This window comes from Sceloporus undulatus, chromosome 1 (assembly GCF_019175285.1).
Source record: "Sceloporus undulatus isolate JIND9_A2432 ecotype Alabama chromosome 1, SceUnd_v1.1, whole genome shotgun sequence".
In the NCBI taxonomy this organism is placed as follows: domain Eukaryota; kingdom Metazoa; phylum Chordata; class Lepidosauria; order Squamata; family Phrynosomatidae; genus Sceloporus; species Sceloporus undulatus.
In genome coordinates this window covers 292,503,050-292,519,901 of record NC_056522.1, presented here as the reverse complement: position 1 = coordinate 292,519,901, position 16,852 = coordinate 292,503,050, and the positions used below count along the sequence as shown (strand labels likewise).

Genomic DNA, 16,852 nt, shown 5'->3' with positions numbered 1-16,852 from the left:
AGTAAGGATTGTTCGACAGTGGAACACTCTTCCTCAGAGTGTAGTGAAGTCTCCTTCCTTGGAGGTTTTTAATCAGAGGCTGGATGGCCATCTGTCGGGGATGCTATAATTGTGATTTCCTGCATGGCCGGGGGTTGGACTGGATGGCCCTTGTGGTCTCTTCCAACTCTATGATTATAATTCTTTGTGTATGATAATGAAGTAGCAAGTCTAGTTTTAACAATATTCATTAGTGAACAAAGGCATTGGGAACTAGCCGTTGTGTATGGAAACAAAGTGTTTAGTTCCCAATGCCTTTGTTACTAGTGACCATTGTTAAAACTGGAATTGTTACTTCATTTCCAAACAGAAAGGATTTTGAATTTGAATTGACATTCTCACATAACAATAGCATATACAGTATATATGTCTGTTCCTGGTTTCCACTCCATCAAATGCATGTGAGAAAGTAGACTGAAGTTTACAAAAGCTCATGCTGCCAACTTCTTTCTTTCAGTTAGTCTCAAAGGTGCTACAAGATCTCTACATACTTCGTGAGACATCATTGTCCTCTACTTTTCTGTGCTTACTGAATTTGACCCATTTTAGAGTATGTATAAGGTAGTACTAATTGTCCTTTGTGTCTTTCCTGTCTTTTTTTAGAACAATATTGTTAGTTCCTTTTCTGTACTGTCATTAAAGCCTTTGTTTCAAGTCACTGATAAATCAAAGGCAACCATTCAGTGGATCCAGATCACTGAACACTGTTCACAAATTTCTAGTCTTTATTGTTAGTGGGAATAAGCAAACAGTGCAGGTGTGTTGCAGTTGTTTGAGTGCTTGGACTTGGAGAAACCGGAGTTGAAATTTCCACTCAGCTGTGGAAACCAACTGGATGAGCTTGGTGATGTCACACAACCTCTTTTGAATAAACATTGGCCAGAAAACAGTATGATAATTTACGCTTAAAGTAGTAAGACTAGCTGCCTTTCATAAGCAGCTGTTGTGTGGTGAAACAGCAATTAGATTTCAACATCCTCTTTCATATTTTTTCTATCAGTATTTTGGAGGTCCTGAGAAATTCCTCAAATATAAAGCTGTAATGGAATATATTGATAACATATGCCATCAAAATATCAAGTTGTTTACAGCCAGAATAATCAGTGTCATGATATCAGCATCATAATTTTTAGAACCCGAAACAATTGTAATTCTGTCACAAAACAGCACTTGCTAGAGACCTTGGTTTCATTTGTGTTTGCACTACAGCTGTTGCATTAGGAAACTGTTGAATTGATTATTTTTTTAAATTCCTTCATTAAGAGTAAAGGAAATTCTTCGCTATAATGGGAACTGGGTGACTTACGGAACAACCAGTCTTACACAACAGTTTTGGAGCATTGCATAACATGAGAGGTGAAAAGGAAGAGAGCTAAAAAGGAAGAGCAAAATCCTTTGGGCCTTATAACCTCCCAAATTTGACCTTCATACAAAAATAGTACATGTTAAACCTGGAAATGGCATGGCTGCATGACTTTATCCTCTGTGGTAAATAGTACCATTTAAACAGGTTTCCTGCATAGGTAGATAGGCTGGAGAAAATACACACACATACTTAACTCCTGGATATGAAGATGACAATTCAAATAGAACTGGCTTCCAAGCATTGTTAGCTCCTAATATGGTCCTTGAGAACTACAAGATGTCTTATCTCGTTGAACCGGCTTGGTTTTAAAAATACAACGGTGACACAGAATATGAAAACTTTCAAGCCATATTATTTTTTTATCCAAGCTACATAATAACTCCTTAGGGTTTGGTTTTTTTTTTTTTTTTGGCCTTTTATTCTATGGCATTTTGTGTGAGTTTGAGGATTGCTGTTTGTTAGGTTGGCTACCACACAACGGCTGCTTAAGAATGGTGCTTCTTCCCATATGCTGTGCTATTCATTTTTTTAATTAAAATTATAGATAAAAGGTGTGTTCAGGGATCCTGAAAGACATCTTTCCATTAAAATTTATGGTAGCTAAAACTGGGGGGTGTCTAGAGACAAAATCATGCTGGATATGTTCAACAAATGGGTGCCAAATCTTATGAAAGGTCAATCCAGAGTGTAAGCCTCTCACTCTGCTGTTATTATCTGCCATTTTCTCTATTAACCACAAGTCCCAGAGTCTAGTCCACCATCCTGCAATATTCAGCTTTCCAGTTTTCCAGTTCTTGGCTATCTTAAGCCTGGCAACAGCCAGAAGCAAAGTAATAAGTTCTTTATGCTGTTGGGCTTTATTTTCATTCATAAAAATGGAGAACAGGAGCAGGAGTGGGAATAATTGTATACTTTGTTTAGTGATCTTGGAGATCAGTTGTAAAATTTCTGTCCAATACTCATGCACTAAGGGACAATCCAGCCACATAGGTACAAAGGTTCCCCTACCTTCACAACCCCTCCAACATTTTGGATTAGCATTGGTAGACATACGAGCCAATTTGACTGGGGTGAGGTACCATTGATGGTACCTCACCCCAGTGATTGATAGTATTCTCTTTAATAGCAATGGACCTAGTTTTAAATGGTAAATGAGTCCATATATTTTCCCAGGTCTTACTATCAATTGAAAGGGAAAGTTCTGTTTCCCATCCTGCCTTATGAAGCGTTGGGTTCCCAAATGTTTCTTCTAGCAGACAATTATATATGCATGCTATGCTATAAATAACCATATAGCATATGTTGTTCTATTCACATGTGCCACCAGTGCTTATTTATACAAGTTCAGATGCCCTAGGATTCTTAGTGGAGAATTTATTTTTGTTCACCTTTGGTAATGTTCACTGTGTTTATTTGAGCTAGCCACCATGTTCAGATCATTTCATTCCTTGATATTTTTTGAAGAGTGCTAGTACTTCTAAGTATTCTTGGTTGCTAAATAATTCTGAGTGGTAAGTAATTCTAAGTATTATCAGAACATCCCTCTTGTTAAATATGGAACTGGTGAGTTCATGAAGCTTTTCACCCATATCTTGCTTTTGCAATACTGATTGTCCTCTGAGATATTAAAATTTTAATGAGATTACTGGGTTATGTTGGAAGTCAGATGTAGGGAGATTGTAGGAATAGCAAATGTTGAAGAAAGGGCACAGATAACAACTGTGGTAGAGAAATAAATTCCAGCAGTGTGAATAATTACTCTGTCCTCTCTAACATTAGCTGTCATTATAATGGCACATGAAACAAAGATTGATTTGGTGTGCTTCAGAGAAAGTAAATGCCATTAAAACTTGATCTCAGGTTTGTATATTAAATGGAAGTGCTGGATTTTTTTTTTTTTTAATGGAAAGATAGGTTGTCTTTGAGCCAAAATAATGCAGTTAATAACACAGGAGAGTGTCATGAGAAGCGCTACTGAATAAATTATTTCTTTCAGCCATAGTTGTGTTATGTGAGGAAAACATTTACTAACTTGACAAAAAAATTCATTAAATGATGTGTTGTTATCACAAAATAGTTTTGTTGGAAGTTATGCGTTGTATGACTTGAGTATTATCACAAGAAAAAAACAGATAAAGTGGCAAGACATCCCCCTAAATTCTGAAGGTTTGGCAGTCATCTTAAAAATGTTTGTTTTTAATCACATAACTACACATAGCACAAACATTTATTGTTGTTGTGTGCATCCAAGTAATTTCTTACTTACTAAGATAAACATATCACAGGATTATCTTGACAAAATTTGTTCAGAGAATTTTTACCTTTATTTTCCTCTGAGGCTGAGAGAGTGTGACTTCCTGAAGGAGAGCCAGTGGGTTTCCATGGCTGACCAGTGATTCAGGCCCTGGTCTCCAGAATTGTAGTCCAGTGCTTGAACTACTATATCATTATGGTTCTGTGAATCGATGGTGCATTAATAAAAATGAACGTTTCTTAGGGAACAGTAATCTTGGACTGGCATGTATGTGACCATTTTAGCAAGCCTGTAATTGGTATGCTGTGCAAAATGGAAATCCAGTGAGAAAGCAAAAATATGAGATCATGATATCTGAACATTTATAAATACCAGTCTGCTTGATTTTCTTTTATTTACATTTATAAAATAAATACCTTGAATGTCATGCTACAAGCTTTCTTTAAAAACAGCTATTCAGGGATTAATGCAGTTGTCACTTGGGGATGGAACTTGTAAATTCAGAGCATGTAATAGTTAGTGTTTTGGACTATGGTGCCTAGAATCACCCAACTGGTAGTAATTATAGTCCCCAAAAGTAACTAAACACTGCTCCTAGTTGTCTTGATTGCACAGAACTTTATGCTGCTAGCACTCCTTCCACATATCATTTACCCCATCTCCAGGCTGTAGTGGCAAAGCTATATATAGTGTCAAACTAGTCTCATGAAGTACTCATGGTATGAAATATTTCATTAATGATACTGTACTAACGGGTTTCCTTTATTTGGAATTCCAAAATCCAAAATATCCAGAACCCAAAATTATCCACTTGAGTGGCTGAGATAGTGACATTTTTACCTTCTGATGGTTCAGTTACACAAAGTTTGTTTCCTGTACAAAATTGTTTTATAATATTGTATAAAATTATCTTCTGGCTATATGTATAAGGTGTGCATGAAACATACATGAATTTTGTGTTTAGACTTGGGTCCCATCAGGGATGTACCTAGGATTTTAGGAAGGTGGGGGGTCCAGACTAAGTGCCACCATTATAATGGGGCTTGAGTGCGGCAGCGCAGCAGCACACACCATTCATTTTTCTAATGGAAGGGGGGGTCTGGACCCCAAGAACCCCCCCCCCTTGGCTACGTCCCTGGTCCCATATCCAAGAAATCTCATTATGTACTTTTATGCAAATACATGTATTCTAACCTCCCCCTCTCCCAAATAAGAAATCCAAAATGCTTCTGTTCCCAAGCATTTTGGAGAAAGGGGGACTGAACCTGTATTGGAATACCTAAGTGTAACCCATACCTAAGATGTGCATAATACCTCCTTACCACTGTGTTTTGCAGGCTCAATGGACTTGAAGATACTATTTCGCTGGTCAAAGGAAGAATTGAAGAAGTTGATTTGCCTGTTGAAAAAGTGGATGTAGTCATATCTGAATGGATGGTAAGGGCATAAATACTTGATGTATTAATGAAAATGAACCAGACTTTTATCAAAAGAACATGATATGAAATTTGTGAGCTCTGTCATTATATTAAAACTGTTTCATATGCATGGGAAGGAAAAATCAAGATTTTTATTTATTAATGGATTTATTAAAATATTTCTACATCACCTTACATAACAAAAAGATCTGAGTGGCTGACAAATAAATTGTTTATTCATGTGTTTAGATTTGACCTGTAGAATTATCCCAAGAGCCTGATGCAAAATATGTATAATAAAGATGTCAAGAAGATAGGAATGTGTGAGATCACATGCAAAATCAGATTCTAGATTTCCCTAGCAATCTGGTAAATTCTTCACAATGAGAAGAAGAGTTTATATTGAAGCATATATTGTTGACACTCTACTAGTGTTATCTCTTCTGAGAACATGTACAGCATTAACTTCTCAGGTTGAAATCCTGTGTGCATCTATTTGGGACAATGTCCCATGAAGCTAAGTAAAACTGACATGTGCACATATGATTACACTGTTAAGTGTCTATATTGGAAAACTGACAATAAACATGTATGCACTTTAATCACTCAAATACCTTTTTCCTTTAGTTCTCTGAAGGCGAGTATCTTGCCATCACAGCTGTTACTTGTTTGGAAATGGGAAGACAGATATGAAATTGCATTAATTAAAATACAGTAGCAATAGTAAAATTTCAATCTTGCATTTAAGGTAATACAAGTATTACACAGTTTAAGTACACTTGCCAGCAAGTAGGATTTAAAAGATCTAAGAAACTCTGTGTCTTTTACATGTCCATGTATTCGCTTGTTTGCATATTTGTCGCCAGCTGGAAGCTGAGAAATTTGTCTTGGGTATTGTGTTGCTACAGAGATGTGCTATATATCTAAGCGAGCATGCTTTGTGAACAAGATTGCGTTGTATGTAGGCAGAATTGTGCTTCTGTTCCCTTGAGGTACAGAATTTTAAGAGGTAATGATGTTTTACAGTAATTAGAGTAATTTTACATTCAGTAGTTAACTGTGAAATGAGAGCAGTTATGCACTGTGGTGTTGCTAGTTTTCGAGAACATTCTTTTTTTCCCCTGTAGAGGGAAATAATTTAGTGTGTAAATATACTTGGGATGAAGTACTTTGCCACATTTTTTTTATGTCTGGATTCTTTAGGTGTTCCTACAAGAATGAGAGACGGCAGATGGCAAGAAAAGCACACTAATCTAGAAAAGCTTTTCTCAACTTTCTTACCCTCAGGAACCCTTGAAATAGTTGCAGGAACTCCTGCAAAAAAAATTACATGTCTCAGAGAAATCTTGAATTTTTTTTTTACATCTACAGCTTTAAAAATAGTATTTTTTCCAGTCATTATCTCTTGTGGAACCCCTAGTGAACTCTAATGAAACCCTTGAGTTCCAGGGTTCTCTGAGTGAAAAACCCTGCTCTTGAGAATGAGCAGACTTATTCTTCTACTTTCTAGACTATCTTTATCATCTTGTGTTTGAAACTACCTTTCTCTTTATCAGCCCCATTTGAAGAGACAAAATAATTGCCTTCAGAAGAATTATTATATTTTCAGTAATCAAGAACGGATTGCAAATTCATTACAAGGAAATGTTTCTGTATTTCTTGTCAAATCTTAAAACATAGCAATAGCAAGTACATTTCTATACCGCTTATCAGTGCACTTAAGAACTCCCTAAGTGGTTTACAATGTGTAAGCTGATTGCCCCCAACAAGCTGGGTATTCATTTTAGCAATGTCAGGAGGATGCAAGCCTGAGTCAAGCTTGAGCCCCCTTTGCTGGTATTGAACTTGCAGTCTTGCGGTTTGTGAGTGAGTGGCTGCAGTACAGGCATTTAACCACTGCAGCACCATCTAAAAGACCAGTACCTCTTTGAGGACAGCCCTGAACAAAGTATCCTTGTGATCTCTCAAAGCAACTTTGCCATTGGGTGCTGGTATTGTCTGGCAACACAAATCCACCCTGGCCTCTACCCCTTAGTCTGATGCAGACAGGAGAAGCTTGTTGTGGGCAGGGGGACACCCACGACTACAGCAGTATTTACAGCTCTGTTTTCCCACAATACCTCTGAGCCCTTTATAGTGTTTGTTTGGAGGTGAGACCAGGATGCATTGGAAGTAACAGCTTTCACCTTGTCTGTTGCTTCTTTTGCCAGGTCCCAGCTCTATATTTAGAATATGAAGGAGTTCTGTACATACAAGCCACGATTAGCCTTGGCATTGGCCAAACATGTATGTGCTGATGCTGGGCCAGTAATGGATCAAGATACAAGGAGAACTGAAAGAAAAAGAAGAAGAGAAAGGTGGAGATTTCAAAGAAAACTCAAAGTAGTTCAGGATGAACTGTGTGTAGAATGATACTACAGTATTGGGAAGCATGACTAATACCCTGTTATTGGAAGAAAGAAAGTAGACAGAAAAGGAAGGTGTTCATATGGGTTAGGAGGTTGGAGGTTGGCATAGCGCTGCTAGATCTTGACTGACAAATTATGGCCTGGAACTGAAGGGAGAAAAAAAAAAGCATTTTATCCTGCTTTTTCCCAAAGTTGATCAAACCTCTGCTGCCTGCACAGCCCACTCCCAAGGCAGACCAAATGTGCACAGTCTGACTGCATGGTGCAGTGTCAGTCCATATTGCTGGGTAATTTTTTTGTTGCCTCCCTACCATATGTGCACTGTCGCACAAACACACCATCAGTGGCCCCCAGGTACCTCCTACGTCCGCCCAGGTGCCATCCCATTGGATGGCTGTTCGTTTGAATGGCCACACAGTTTCATGTGCAACGCTCCACCTGGACATCGGAGCATTGGTGTGTGAGCAATACACAGTCATGAAGGTCCACACTACACGCCCCCTTCATTCTTTCACCCCATGGCCTCCTTTGGACTGTCTGGTTTGTGTATGTTGTAATTAAATCCATTGGACTTGTCGCACTTTCCTTTCTTTGCTTTGCTGCAGCCCCGCACTTGCTTATATGCAGGAGCAAAGATTAACATCTTTTGTGCTAAGTTGAACTATCCCAGGTTCTATTTGCTCTGGTTTTTAGCCTTGGAGTGTGGCTTCAGTCCGGTTTCCACCTACTTTGGAGACATGTGTCATCTAATCGCCCCACCTTCAAAGCAGTTGGAAACTGCTTTATTTTTCCCATCTGTTTCACATTGTGTTATCCTTAAAAGATGTATAGCAGGGAAATTTCCCTCCTGTGACATCTGCTGGGTCAAGAAACAGGAACAGCATGAGAACTATTTGTTTGATTCATTTGTACACCACACTTAACCTGTTTGGATTTCAAGGTGATGATGTTCAATCAAAACTTGTATTACCATATAATCTACAGTAGTAAAACTGGAAATTCAGTATTTTAAAGGCAGAGTTAAAAGTAGTTCAGATATATTTGACCTAAGTAGCAAGCTATTCATATGTAGATTTTGATACAGTTGCTGTAAAATGATGTTTTTCCCCTTTTATTATGTAGGAAATAACTGGCTTATTTAAGAGATTTACTACTTGTAAAAGGCGTGAGATTCATATAGTGAGGCATGCTGGTGTTGCAGTTCAATAACAGTTGGAGGAACACATTAACATCATCCTTGCACTGTTGTAAATTGCACTTTCTAGAGGTCTAATTTTTTTGGAATATTTTGAAGTCATTGAAAAAAATTTCTAAGGGGGGGAATTATTAGCAGATTGAAACTCACTTTGTTCCTTTATCTATATAAAATACATTATATATAACTTGGTTTGATGTTAAATCATGCTTAATAGATGGAAATTAGATGTTATTCAAAATTACAAATTATATTCAGTTTACAAATTGAACTTCAAATATTTTTAAATTATAACAACAGCAACAATAATTAATTACAAATTATTTGCAAACGGAGTTACTGTTTACAAATGGAAAGTTACAAAGTTCTGAACTGTAAGTAACATCTGAACTATAAGGAACCTCTTTGGTTTTGCCAGTATGAAGAGCAGGCAAAGAAAACAGTGGAAAACATAACAAAACAGTGGAAATCATCAACATTAATAAAACAGATTTTGGATTTTTGTTTTTGTTTTTTGTCTTCACTAGTTCTCCATAGTGCAAAGCAGACACAACACACTTGTTTCTCAAAACTGAGTAAAGGAAACCAGGACCAGGGATTGTAACGATCTGCTACTGTGTCTATCTTTGTCTTACATGTTGTTGTTTTTAGAAATGATTTTGGGGCTGCAAATATGTAGACCTCTTATCTTAAACATTTTATTCATCATTCTAAAAGAAAATATAGTCAACCCTCCATATTTGCTGGGGTTAGGGATGCAGGACTCCATGAAAGTGGAAAGTGGGAAAACTGTGAATAACTCTACCCACCCAACCATATTTAACACACATGCAAAGTACAATCCGCAGATTCAACTCACTATGGATGCCTTCGAGGTGGTGGATTTCTTTCACAAGGCAGGAGCAGGGGGGCTGTCAGAGTTTGCCTCTGCTGCTGTCCTGTGCCATGTTTAATAGTGATTTACAAGGCTCTCTGCACATTCTCAGTCTTGATTAAAAATTGCACAGGCTAAAGAAAACAGAAGAAGACTAGGCCATGGAAGAGCAGGTATGAAAGAACTAGACAAGGTCCTAAAATGCAAAGACATAACACTGAATACTAAAATTGGGATCATCCAAACTGTTGTATTCCTCATCACCATGTACGGATGTGAGAACTGGACAGTGAAGAAAGCCAACAAAGAAAATCAGCTCATTTATGATGTGGTGCTGAAGTACAGTGCTGGAGATACTGTGGACAGCCAGAAAGACAAATGAGTCCTAGAACAGCTAAAGCATAATAATAATAATAATAATAATAATAATAATAATAATAATAAAGCTCAAACTTCCAGGAAGCCAAGAGGACTACAGTGAGGTTGTTGTACTTTGGCCACATCATGAGAAGGCATGACTCATTAGAAAAGTCAGTAATGCTAGGAAAGTTATAAGGCAGCTGAAAGAGAGGTAGTCTGCATGCCGGATGGCTAGACAGGGAGGCCATGGCCCTGAACTTGCAGGACCTGAGCAAACCAGTGGAGGACAGGGGGTCTTGGAGGTGTCTCATCCACAGGGTCACCATGAGTTGAGGTCGACTCGAGGGCAGCTAACAACAACAAAACAGAGATGGCAGCAAATAATCCATAAATAATCAAACTGGCAAAAGTCAAATTCACAAACATGAATTGCTTAATGCATTTTTCCAGGTTTTTTTTTTTTGGGGGGGGGAGCTTTTTAGGGGGGATGAAAAAGAACCCTTTTCCTTTCTGAATTTTCCCAGTTTTTTCCTTCCTTGTCCCTTAACATCTCAGCATCTCCAACATGAATGTTTACTTTGCCTTTGTGTCTTTTGACAGTTTAGCTTTTGAGGTTAAAAATGTACTACTGAAAAATAAACTTGGATCCAACAACATTTTGTTCATTAGCTAGAGGTGATTTCAGTTTCTTTGCTGCACAAAACAATTTCCACCACCTAGTCAAAGGAATGTGCCTCATACAGCCTTTGTAAATATGCTTCTGTAAGGAGTAAAACACCTTCCCTAGCTCATCAAACTATGTGAATATATAATTTGTATTAGTTTGGTTCCTCGCCTAAAACATTGATATTCTACTCACAAGTCGGTGCTGAACCCTTTGCTGTAATTAATTTTGAAGGTGCTAATGCAAGGATTTTTGAGTGTTTCCCCCAAATATTTGAACCTTTTCAGTGGTTAAGCAGCAGAGTCCTAGAGTATCACAAGAATAGATGTCAGGTATAATTCTCTCACCAGATGGCACACCTACAGGTGATGCACTAGCCTGTGAAATTACATTCTAAATTGCATCAGAAATGAGCACCACACACAAAGAGCAGTGAGCCCCACACAAAGAGCAAAGCATTCACAGATTGGTAATAAATGCCTTGATTCAGTAAGAGGAACAGTTTCTTCTTCGTGGTCTCTGCGAATCATACAAATGGGTTTCACTGCGCCTGCGCAGTGCTTATGACATGTGTTCTTCTTTTGTCTCTCACTGTCACAGGGCTGATTTTCTTCTCTTGTGGAGTGCGATGGCTGGGATGTCAGTCATTTATGGCAGGGCAAGTACCTGGAGGGGCAAGAAGGCTCAGTGTGGGTGAGTCTGGCTTTAGTATGGGTGGGGGGTGGTGGGGGGCGCTTGGCGTGAGGTTGGGAAATGAGAAGGGAGTGGGTTGATGGGAGGGTTTCTGGTGTATGGCATGGGACTAAGAAGTTCTGTAGACGGTGAAGAGTGAGTAAGAAGGGTGTGGTTTCCATCATTTGAAGCTCCAAGGCATTTGTGTTCATGGTATGGGTAATACAGAAGCATTAATGGGATATTTGGGCTTTAAATGAATAGCATTTTCAAGAACAACGTTGACTTTAAAAATAATTGAAGAATAATCCTTGAAAGTTATTATACCAACTTTTTTCAGTTAATAACAAGGCATGAGGAAAGAACATGGCTAAAAGAAGAGGAAGAAACATTAATAAAAGGATTTTGAAAAGACTGATCTAACCTACCCTGATAATTATAGTTTAGGTCATTTCTAAGAGTGAAAGCCAGTGAGACAAAATGGAATCTCTGTTCACAGTCAGACACATCCCTTCTCCTTCCTTACCATGAGCTTCATTTGCCCTCCCAGATCGGCCTGGTGGATCACCCAAACCCTCCAGAATAGATTTCATGGGTCTGTTGACTGCAGGATGTTTTCCATTAACAGATGTCATTCCATGTGGTGTGTGGACACAATTGGAATTGCACCCCAGGTTCATTAAAAGTTTAGTAGCAATGAACATATATGGAATGAAGATGGAAAGACCATGAGGGCTAGGTTAATTCATTTTTTGAGAAATCTAAAAAAGAAAATTTGTCATGGTTTGTAAAATGCTTTTATGATACCTTTTTTTTGTGTTTGTGAACCAAGACCTCATATCTCACATGTTGTTTCATTTGAACTAAGCTTGGAGCAGGAATCATGTGGAATTTTTCTGGTTCTCCATGTGTTTGTATTTTAAGATACTAATATTATTTTAAATCATTATAGAAGGATATAAAATCTTAAATTTTGGGAACTAGACAACTAGGTATATTATTCTGTAGTGGGTGGGGGGAAATGTCCCCTGCTCTCCACTAACACTGAAGCATCTGTGTTGTTGTTGTTTATTAGATTTGACCTTCCAAATGCCCAACCCTAGCATCAAGAAAGAAAACCTAGCACATACCCAAAAAAATAAATAAAAATAAATAATTCTAATTCTGTGATTTATTTCCTTGGACATATGATGTTATAACATGGCATTCTTGGCAAAGCTTTGGAAAGAGTGTAAGGTCAACGTTAGAGGTTTCCTTAATGCTGTGCAGTTTCCATAAATTAGATGCTTCATATGCAGTATTACTTACTTTAAAGGAGTTGTGTCCATTGCATTTACATGTACTGTATTCGTAATACTCTACTCTAGTTTTTAAATTCTTAAGAGGTATGCTGGCAAACTCTTGTGACAGCTAGTGTCACTGGAATTAATCCTTGTTGACTGCTCAGTCACCTATGAGTGTTCTAGTGTCTTTCTTGCCTCACAATTTGTGGAAATTTTATTATCACTCCCTTTACAGTGGCTTCTTTTCAGTGCCTAATAGAAATAACACAGGCCTTTATAACATGGGGAATCTGGATGTCATTGAATGGTGCGGTCTTTTTCGGGTCATTGCCTGCAGAAAAAGTGGGGTATTAAATAAATAAAAAATAAATTTGGGGGGGGGAACGAATGAGAATGTATGTGTTATATTGCAAAACAGGAGGGCTGGATAATATGTTATATTGTGTGTTCCTTTTACCCTTGACTAGTTGTCTTACTCTTTAAATTATAGACAGCAGTAGGAAAAGAGTAAGAGTGCAATACAGATGGAATCAGTCAGGGAAGTTATGACCCTAAGTTTCAAGACTCTTGTAGGATTGTTAATAACATGAATCTGGGAGGTCTGTCATTCATAGGGTGGCCAAAAATCAAAGCTGATTTGAGGGTATAACAACAAGAAGAACAAGTGATAGGAAATAAGGTCACAAGGTTTGAATATCTGGTGATTCTTGGCTGAGTTGATGCAGCTCAAGCCTTCGCTACCCGCCATGTTTTTCTTACTAGCACAAGGAACAAAATAATCAGTGGAAGCTGAACCAGAGCTCCTAACTGGACCCATTGCAATCAGGATAATAGGCAAGGGCTGTTTCTAGGCTTACAGATTTGAGTAAGTCAGCATCCCAAGCACTGCAAGTTTCCCCTTTGTGGTTAGTTTGGTCATTCACCTGAGGCTGAATGGGGGAACAAATGATTTCATTTATAGTAAGAAGCTTGCATTCCCATCCAGTTTAAATGTAACTGGTTTACCCAAGTGTATTTTCACTCCTCCTACTGTTTACAGAATTAGATTGTGGAACATCTAATTTTGACGTTTGGTAATGGGGAAGTGCTGAGTCGTCGGTGCTCACTGATCCACTGCTAGCTATGTGCACAGTGGGTAGCTTATTAAAAACGCTGCTTAGCCAGGGGAGAAAGTAGGACATTTTCAAGACAGACTGTGAATTTAAAACACCCTGAGAAAGTTATAATCCTTTGCGGATTATAACAATATAAAGCCAAATATTGCCATGTTTGTTTTGCTTGACTCTTGCCCAAAATAATTACGGTAAGAGATGTACTTATCATTTGTATTGCACCTAAAACAATAGGAAGTTATTTACAGGAGAAATACCATATTAAACTGAGATCTTTCTGTTTTTAAATCGTATCTGGTGGGTGGGGGGGGAGTAGTAATTTGAGTTTCCCAACAGAGAAAGTTTGAGATCTACAGAATAGAATTATTTCTGCTTGCTTTCCCCTTGGGTGTAGTATGGTTTTGGAAAGCTTGCTGAGAACACTTCTTGTTCTCCGTGCAAGTAGTAGTAGTTGTGGTAATTTCAGATTTTCCATCTGCAGATTTTTGATGCAAAGGGCTAAACCTGTACACCCAGGAGGTAAATATTTTAATTGCCTGTCTAAAACAGGACTAGGCAATCAATTCAACAAATCTGACATCTTGAAAGTGTTATCACTTGGAAGACCTGTATCTTTTTGCTGTTCTGTTTCAAGGAGCAGTGGAGGAGTAGAGAAAGGAACAAGAGGCATGCAGTAGTGGATGGTGGGTATGGATAGATGCTCTAGGCATGCAGCATTTGTATATGCCATATCTGTCGCCTTTGTCTTTATCATAGTCCTTTTCCGCAAGCAGCTGAACAGTTAATGTCTTCTGAAGAATATTCCTAGGGAATCAAATGGAGAATATTAAGCAGTCCAGGCTACTCTTAAAGGTGGCTGAGAGCTCACTAACCAACCAGTGGGAAAATGAAAATACAAGTCAGTTGTCTTTTTTTGGTAAGCTTGGAAGTTAGAAATGGGGCAGGTGGGGGTATAATTTCTTGATATGGAAGCTTTGCTAGATGTGGTTCAGGTTGACTCAAACTGTTGAATCATGGGGTATCCAGACCGGCACTTTGCGCGTGGCCTGGATATATGCTAGGGTTGCTTCAGGGCATCCTACAGACACCCCTCAACCCAAGCCAGTACTACTGCGGTGTGGTAATGGCGGCACCCTGTCTACATGGGTGCCGCCATACAACGTCACAACCATGCCGCCTCCAAACGGAACGGCGGGGCATGAGGCTCGCACGCCGCTGCAGGCGCGTGGGGCGCCCTTTTAGCGGCCCGGAAGGAGCTCCAAAACGGAGGTCCTTCCCTGCTTGTACACTGGCACAGCTTTACACGGCTGCACCAGTGATACAAAAGAAAGGGGTCAGCGGCCCCTTTCTCTCTTTCCCTGCCGCTGTCGGGGTGTCCTTGGGGCATGAAGCTCCAAGGACACCCCTTTCCAGGCCGTGGGGAAGGCGGCTTTTGTGCCGCTTCCCTGAGGCCTTGAAAAGTGGTGGATCTGGGCTTCTGGTGCGGCAGCTGTGGCAGCTCAGGCCCTGATCCGTCGGGGAAAGGGACGGGTGCAGGCTGCCCAAGGGGCTGTCAGTATCCCGCCATAGTCTGGATTTTTACCTATTGCTGAAGGACAATCTTGAAAGCCTATTAATTAAGGCTAATTAATGAAAGCAGATAGTTCTTGTTTGGAATGAGATATTGACATGCCATTGAATTTAGGCTGGAACATGACTGTTTAGTATGAGAGGAAGAACAGATGAAGTTGAAAGACAGGAACTTAGTACATTGTCTAAACTTTTCTTCCCTCCCAATAGAGTAAGAACATAATAGTACTCAAGCTTGATTGTTCAGTTCATTTAGAGGCTTTGGAATAGATTGCTTATGCCTTCAGGCATTTGTAACTGATGCACTTCTGCCAGTAGGTTTAGAAGGTTAATGACACTCAGTGTAGGTGGTTTCTCACATTTCTTTGCTCCATAAATCAGCCAGCAGGTGGGGTTAAAGCAGCAGAAGACCTCATGGCACATGAAGCTCTTTTTCTGTGAAGTGTAGGCAGTAGATGGATGATTCTGTCACACACAAAATGAGATAAAAATATGCGACATTAATAGTTTAGTTGGAATGTTTTCAAGACTTAAGCAAGAGGTCTGGCAACCTCTTGAGCTAAGGAGAGGTGAAAATTTCTAATGAATATGTGTTGATCATAGTGTATACTGTTTTATTCACAAACCGGTTTGTTGCCACAAGGTCTGGTGTACCTTGAGTAACAGAAATATACTGATTGTATCCTTACTTTCTTCACTGTACTGTTGTGTACATACAAAGTTTTCCGTCACAGACCTAATAGACCAGTGATGGCAAACCTGTTAGGTTTCGCGTGCCAGGGGGTGGGCTTCTGTCCCCTGGGATGGGCTGCTGGGGATGGGGCTTGGCAGGGCCACTTGGATGGGCGCCCTGGCCTCCCTCCCCATGGTGCAGGCTTTCCTGGCCCTCCGAAGTTGCCCTAACGGGAGGGTACTTGGAGGCGCAGGGAAAGGTAAGTGGGAGGAAAGAGGGAGATGGGGAGGCCCCTGCCTCCCTCCCCGCGGAGCTTCCCTGCTTCCAGCTGTCTGGCAGGCAAAGCTCCCTGAGGAGGAGCACTGGTGCACCGGTGCACTCCCTCCTCTCCCGCCCCTTTTCCTGCCTCTAGCTCTCTTGAAGAGGCATCTGGGGGCTGGAAGATGTGAGAAGGAGAGAAGAGGCGCGCTCCTCTGGCCCTTCTCCGGAGCGCCCTTTTTCTGGCTTGCAGCTGTCTCTGAGAGACAGCGGGGGGCCAGAAAAGGCAGGGAGGGGTAGGAATGGGCACGCTCATGCCTCTCCCGCCTCTCCCTCACCCTGCCCGAAGAAAGGGCCCAAAGTGCCACTTCGGCACGCGTGGCAGTGGTTCGCATCACTGTAAGAGACGTCGTTTCAAAGCAAGGCGATAAATAGAAAAATAAGTTACAGAAGCTCTAAATTATGAACTTTGTAGCAACTCTGCCAACTATTAGTGCCTGAGGGGGCAAGTGGATAAAAGTATGTACTCAAGATAAACTAGCTGTCAAATTTGCATATTTTTATAAGATATAAGATATAAATTGCTCATTAACATGCCACTAGCCGAATTGCGCAGCTCATATAACAGGACTTGACTCATAAATGAAACATTTCCTCAGGTGTTTGTAACTTGCAAGCTTTTGCAAACCAGTTTGAAACAATTGTTC

At 39.8% G+C, this 16,852-nt stretch overlaps 1 protein-coding gene across 1 annotated transcript in view; it reads left to right on the top strand.

The window, feature by feature from the left end:
• Positions 1-16,852, top strand: part of PRMT3 (protein arginine methyltransferase 3) — a 102,257-nt gene that overhangs the window by 26,583 nt on the left and 58,822 nt on the right. Inside the window, exon 9 of the mRNA XM_042475760.1 lies at positions 4,997-5,096. Coding sequence (XP_042331694.1) covers positions 4,997-5,096 — 100 coding nt within the window. The remainder of the gene's footprint in view (positions 1-4,996; positions 5,097-16,852) is intronic.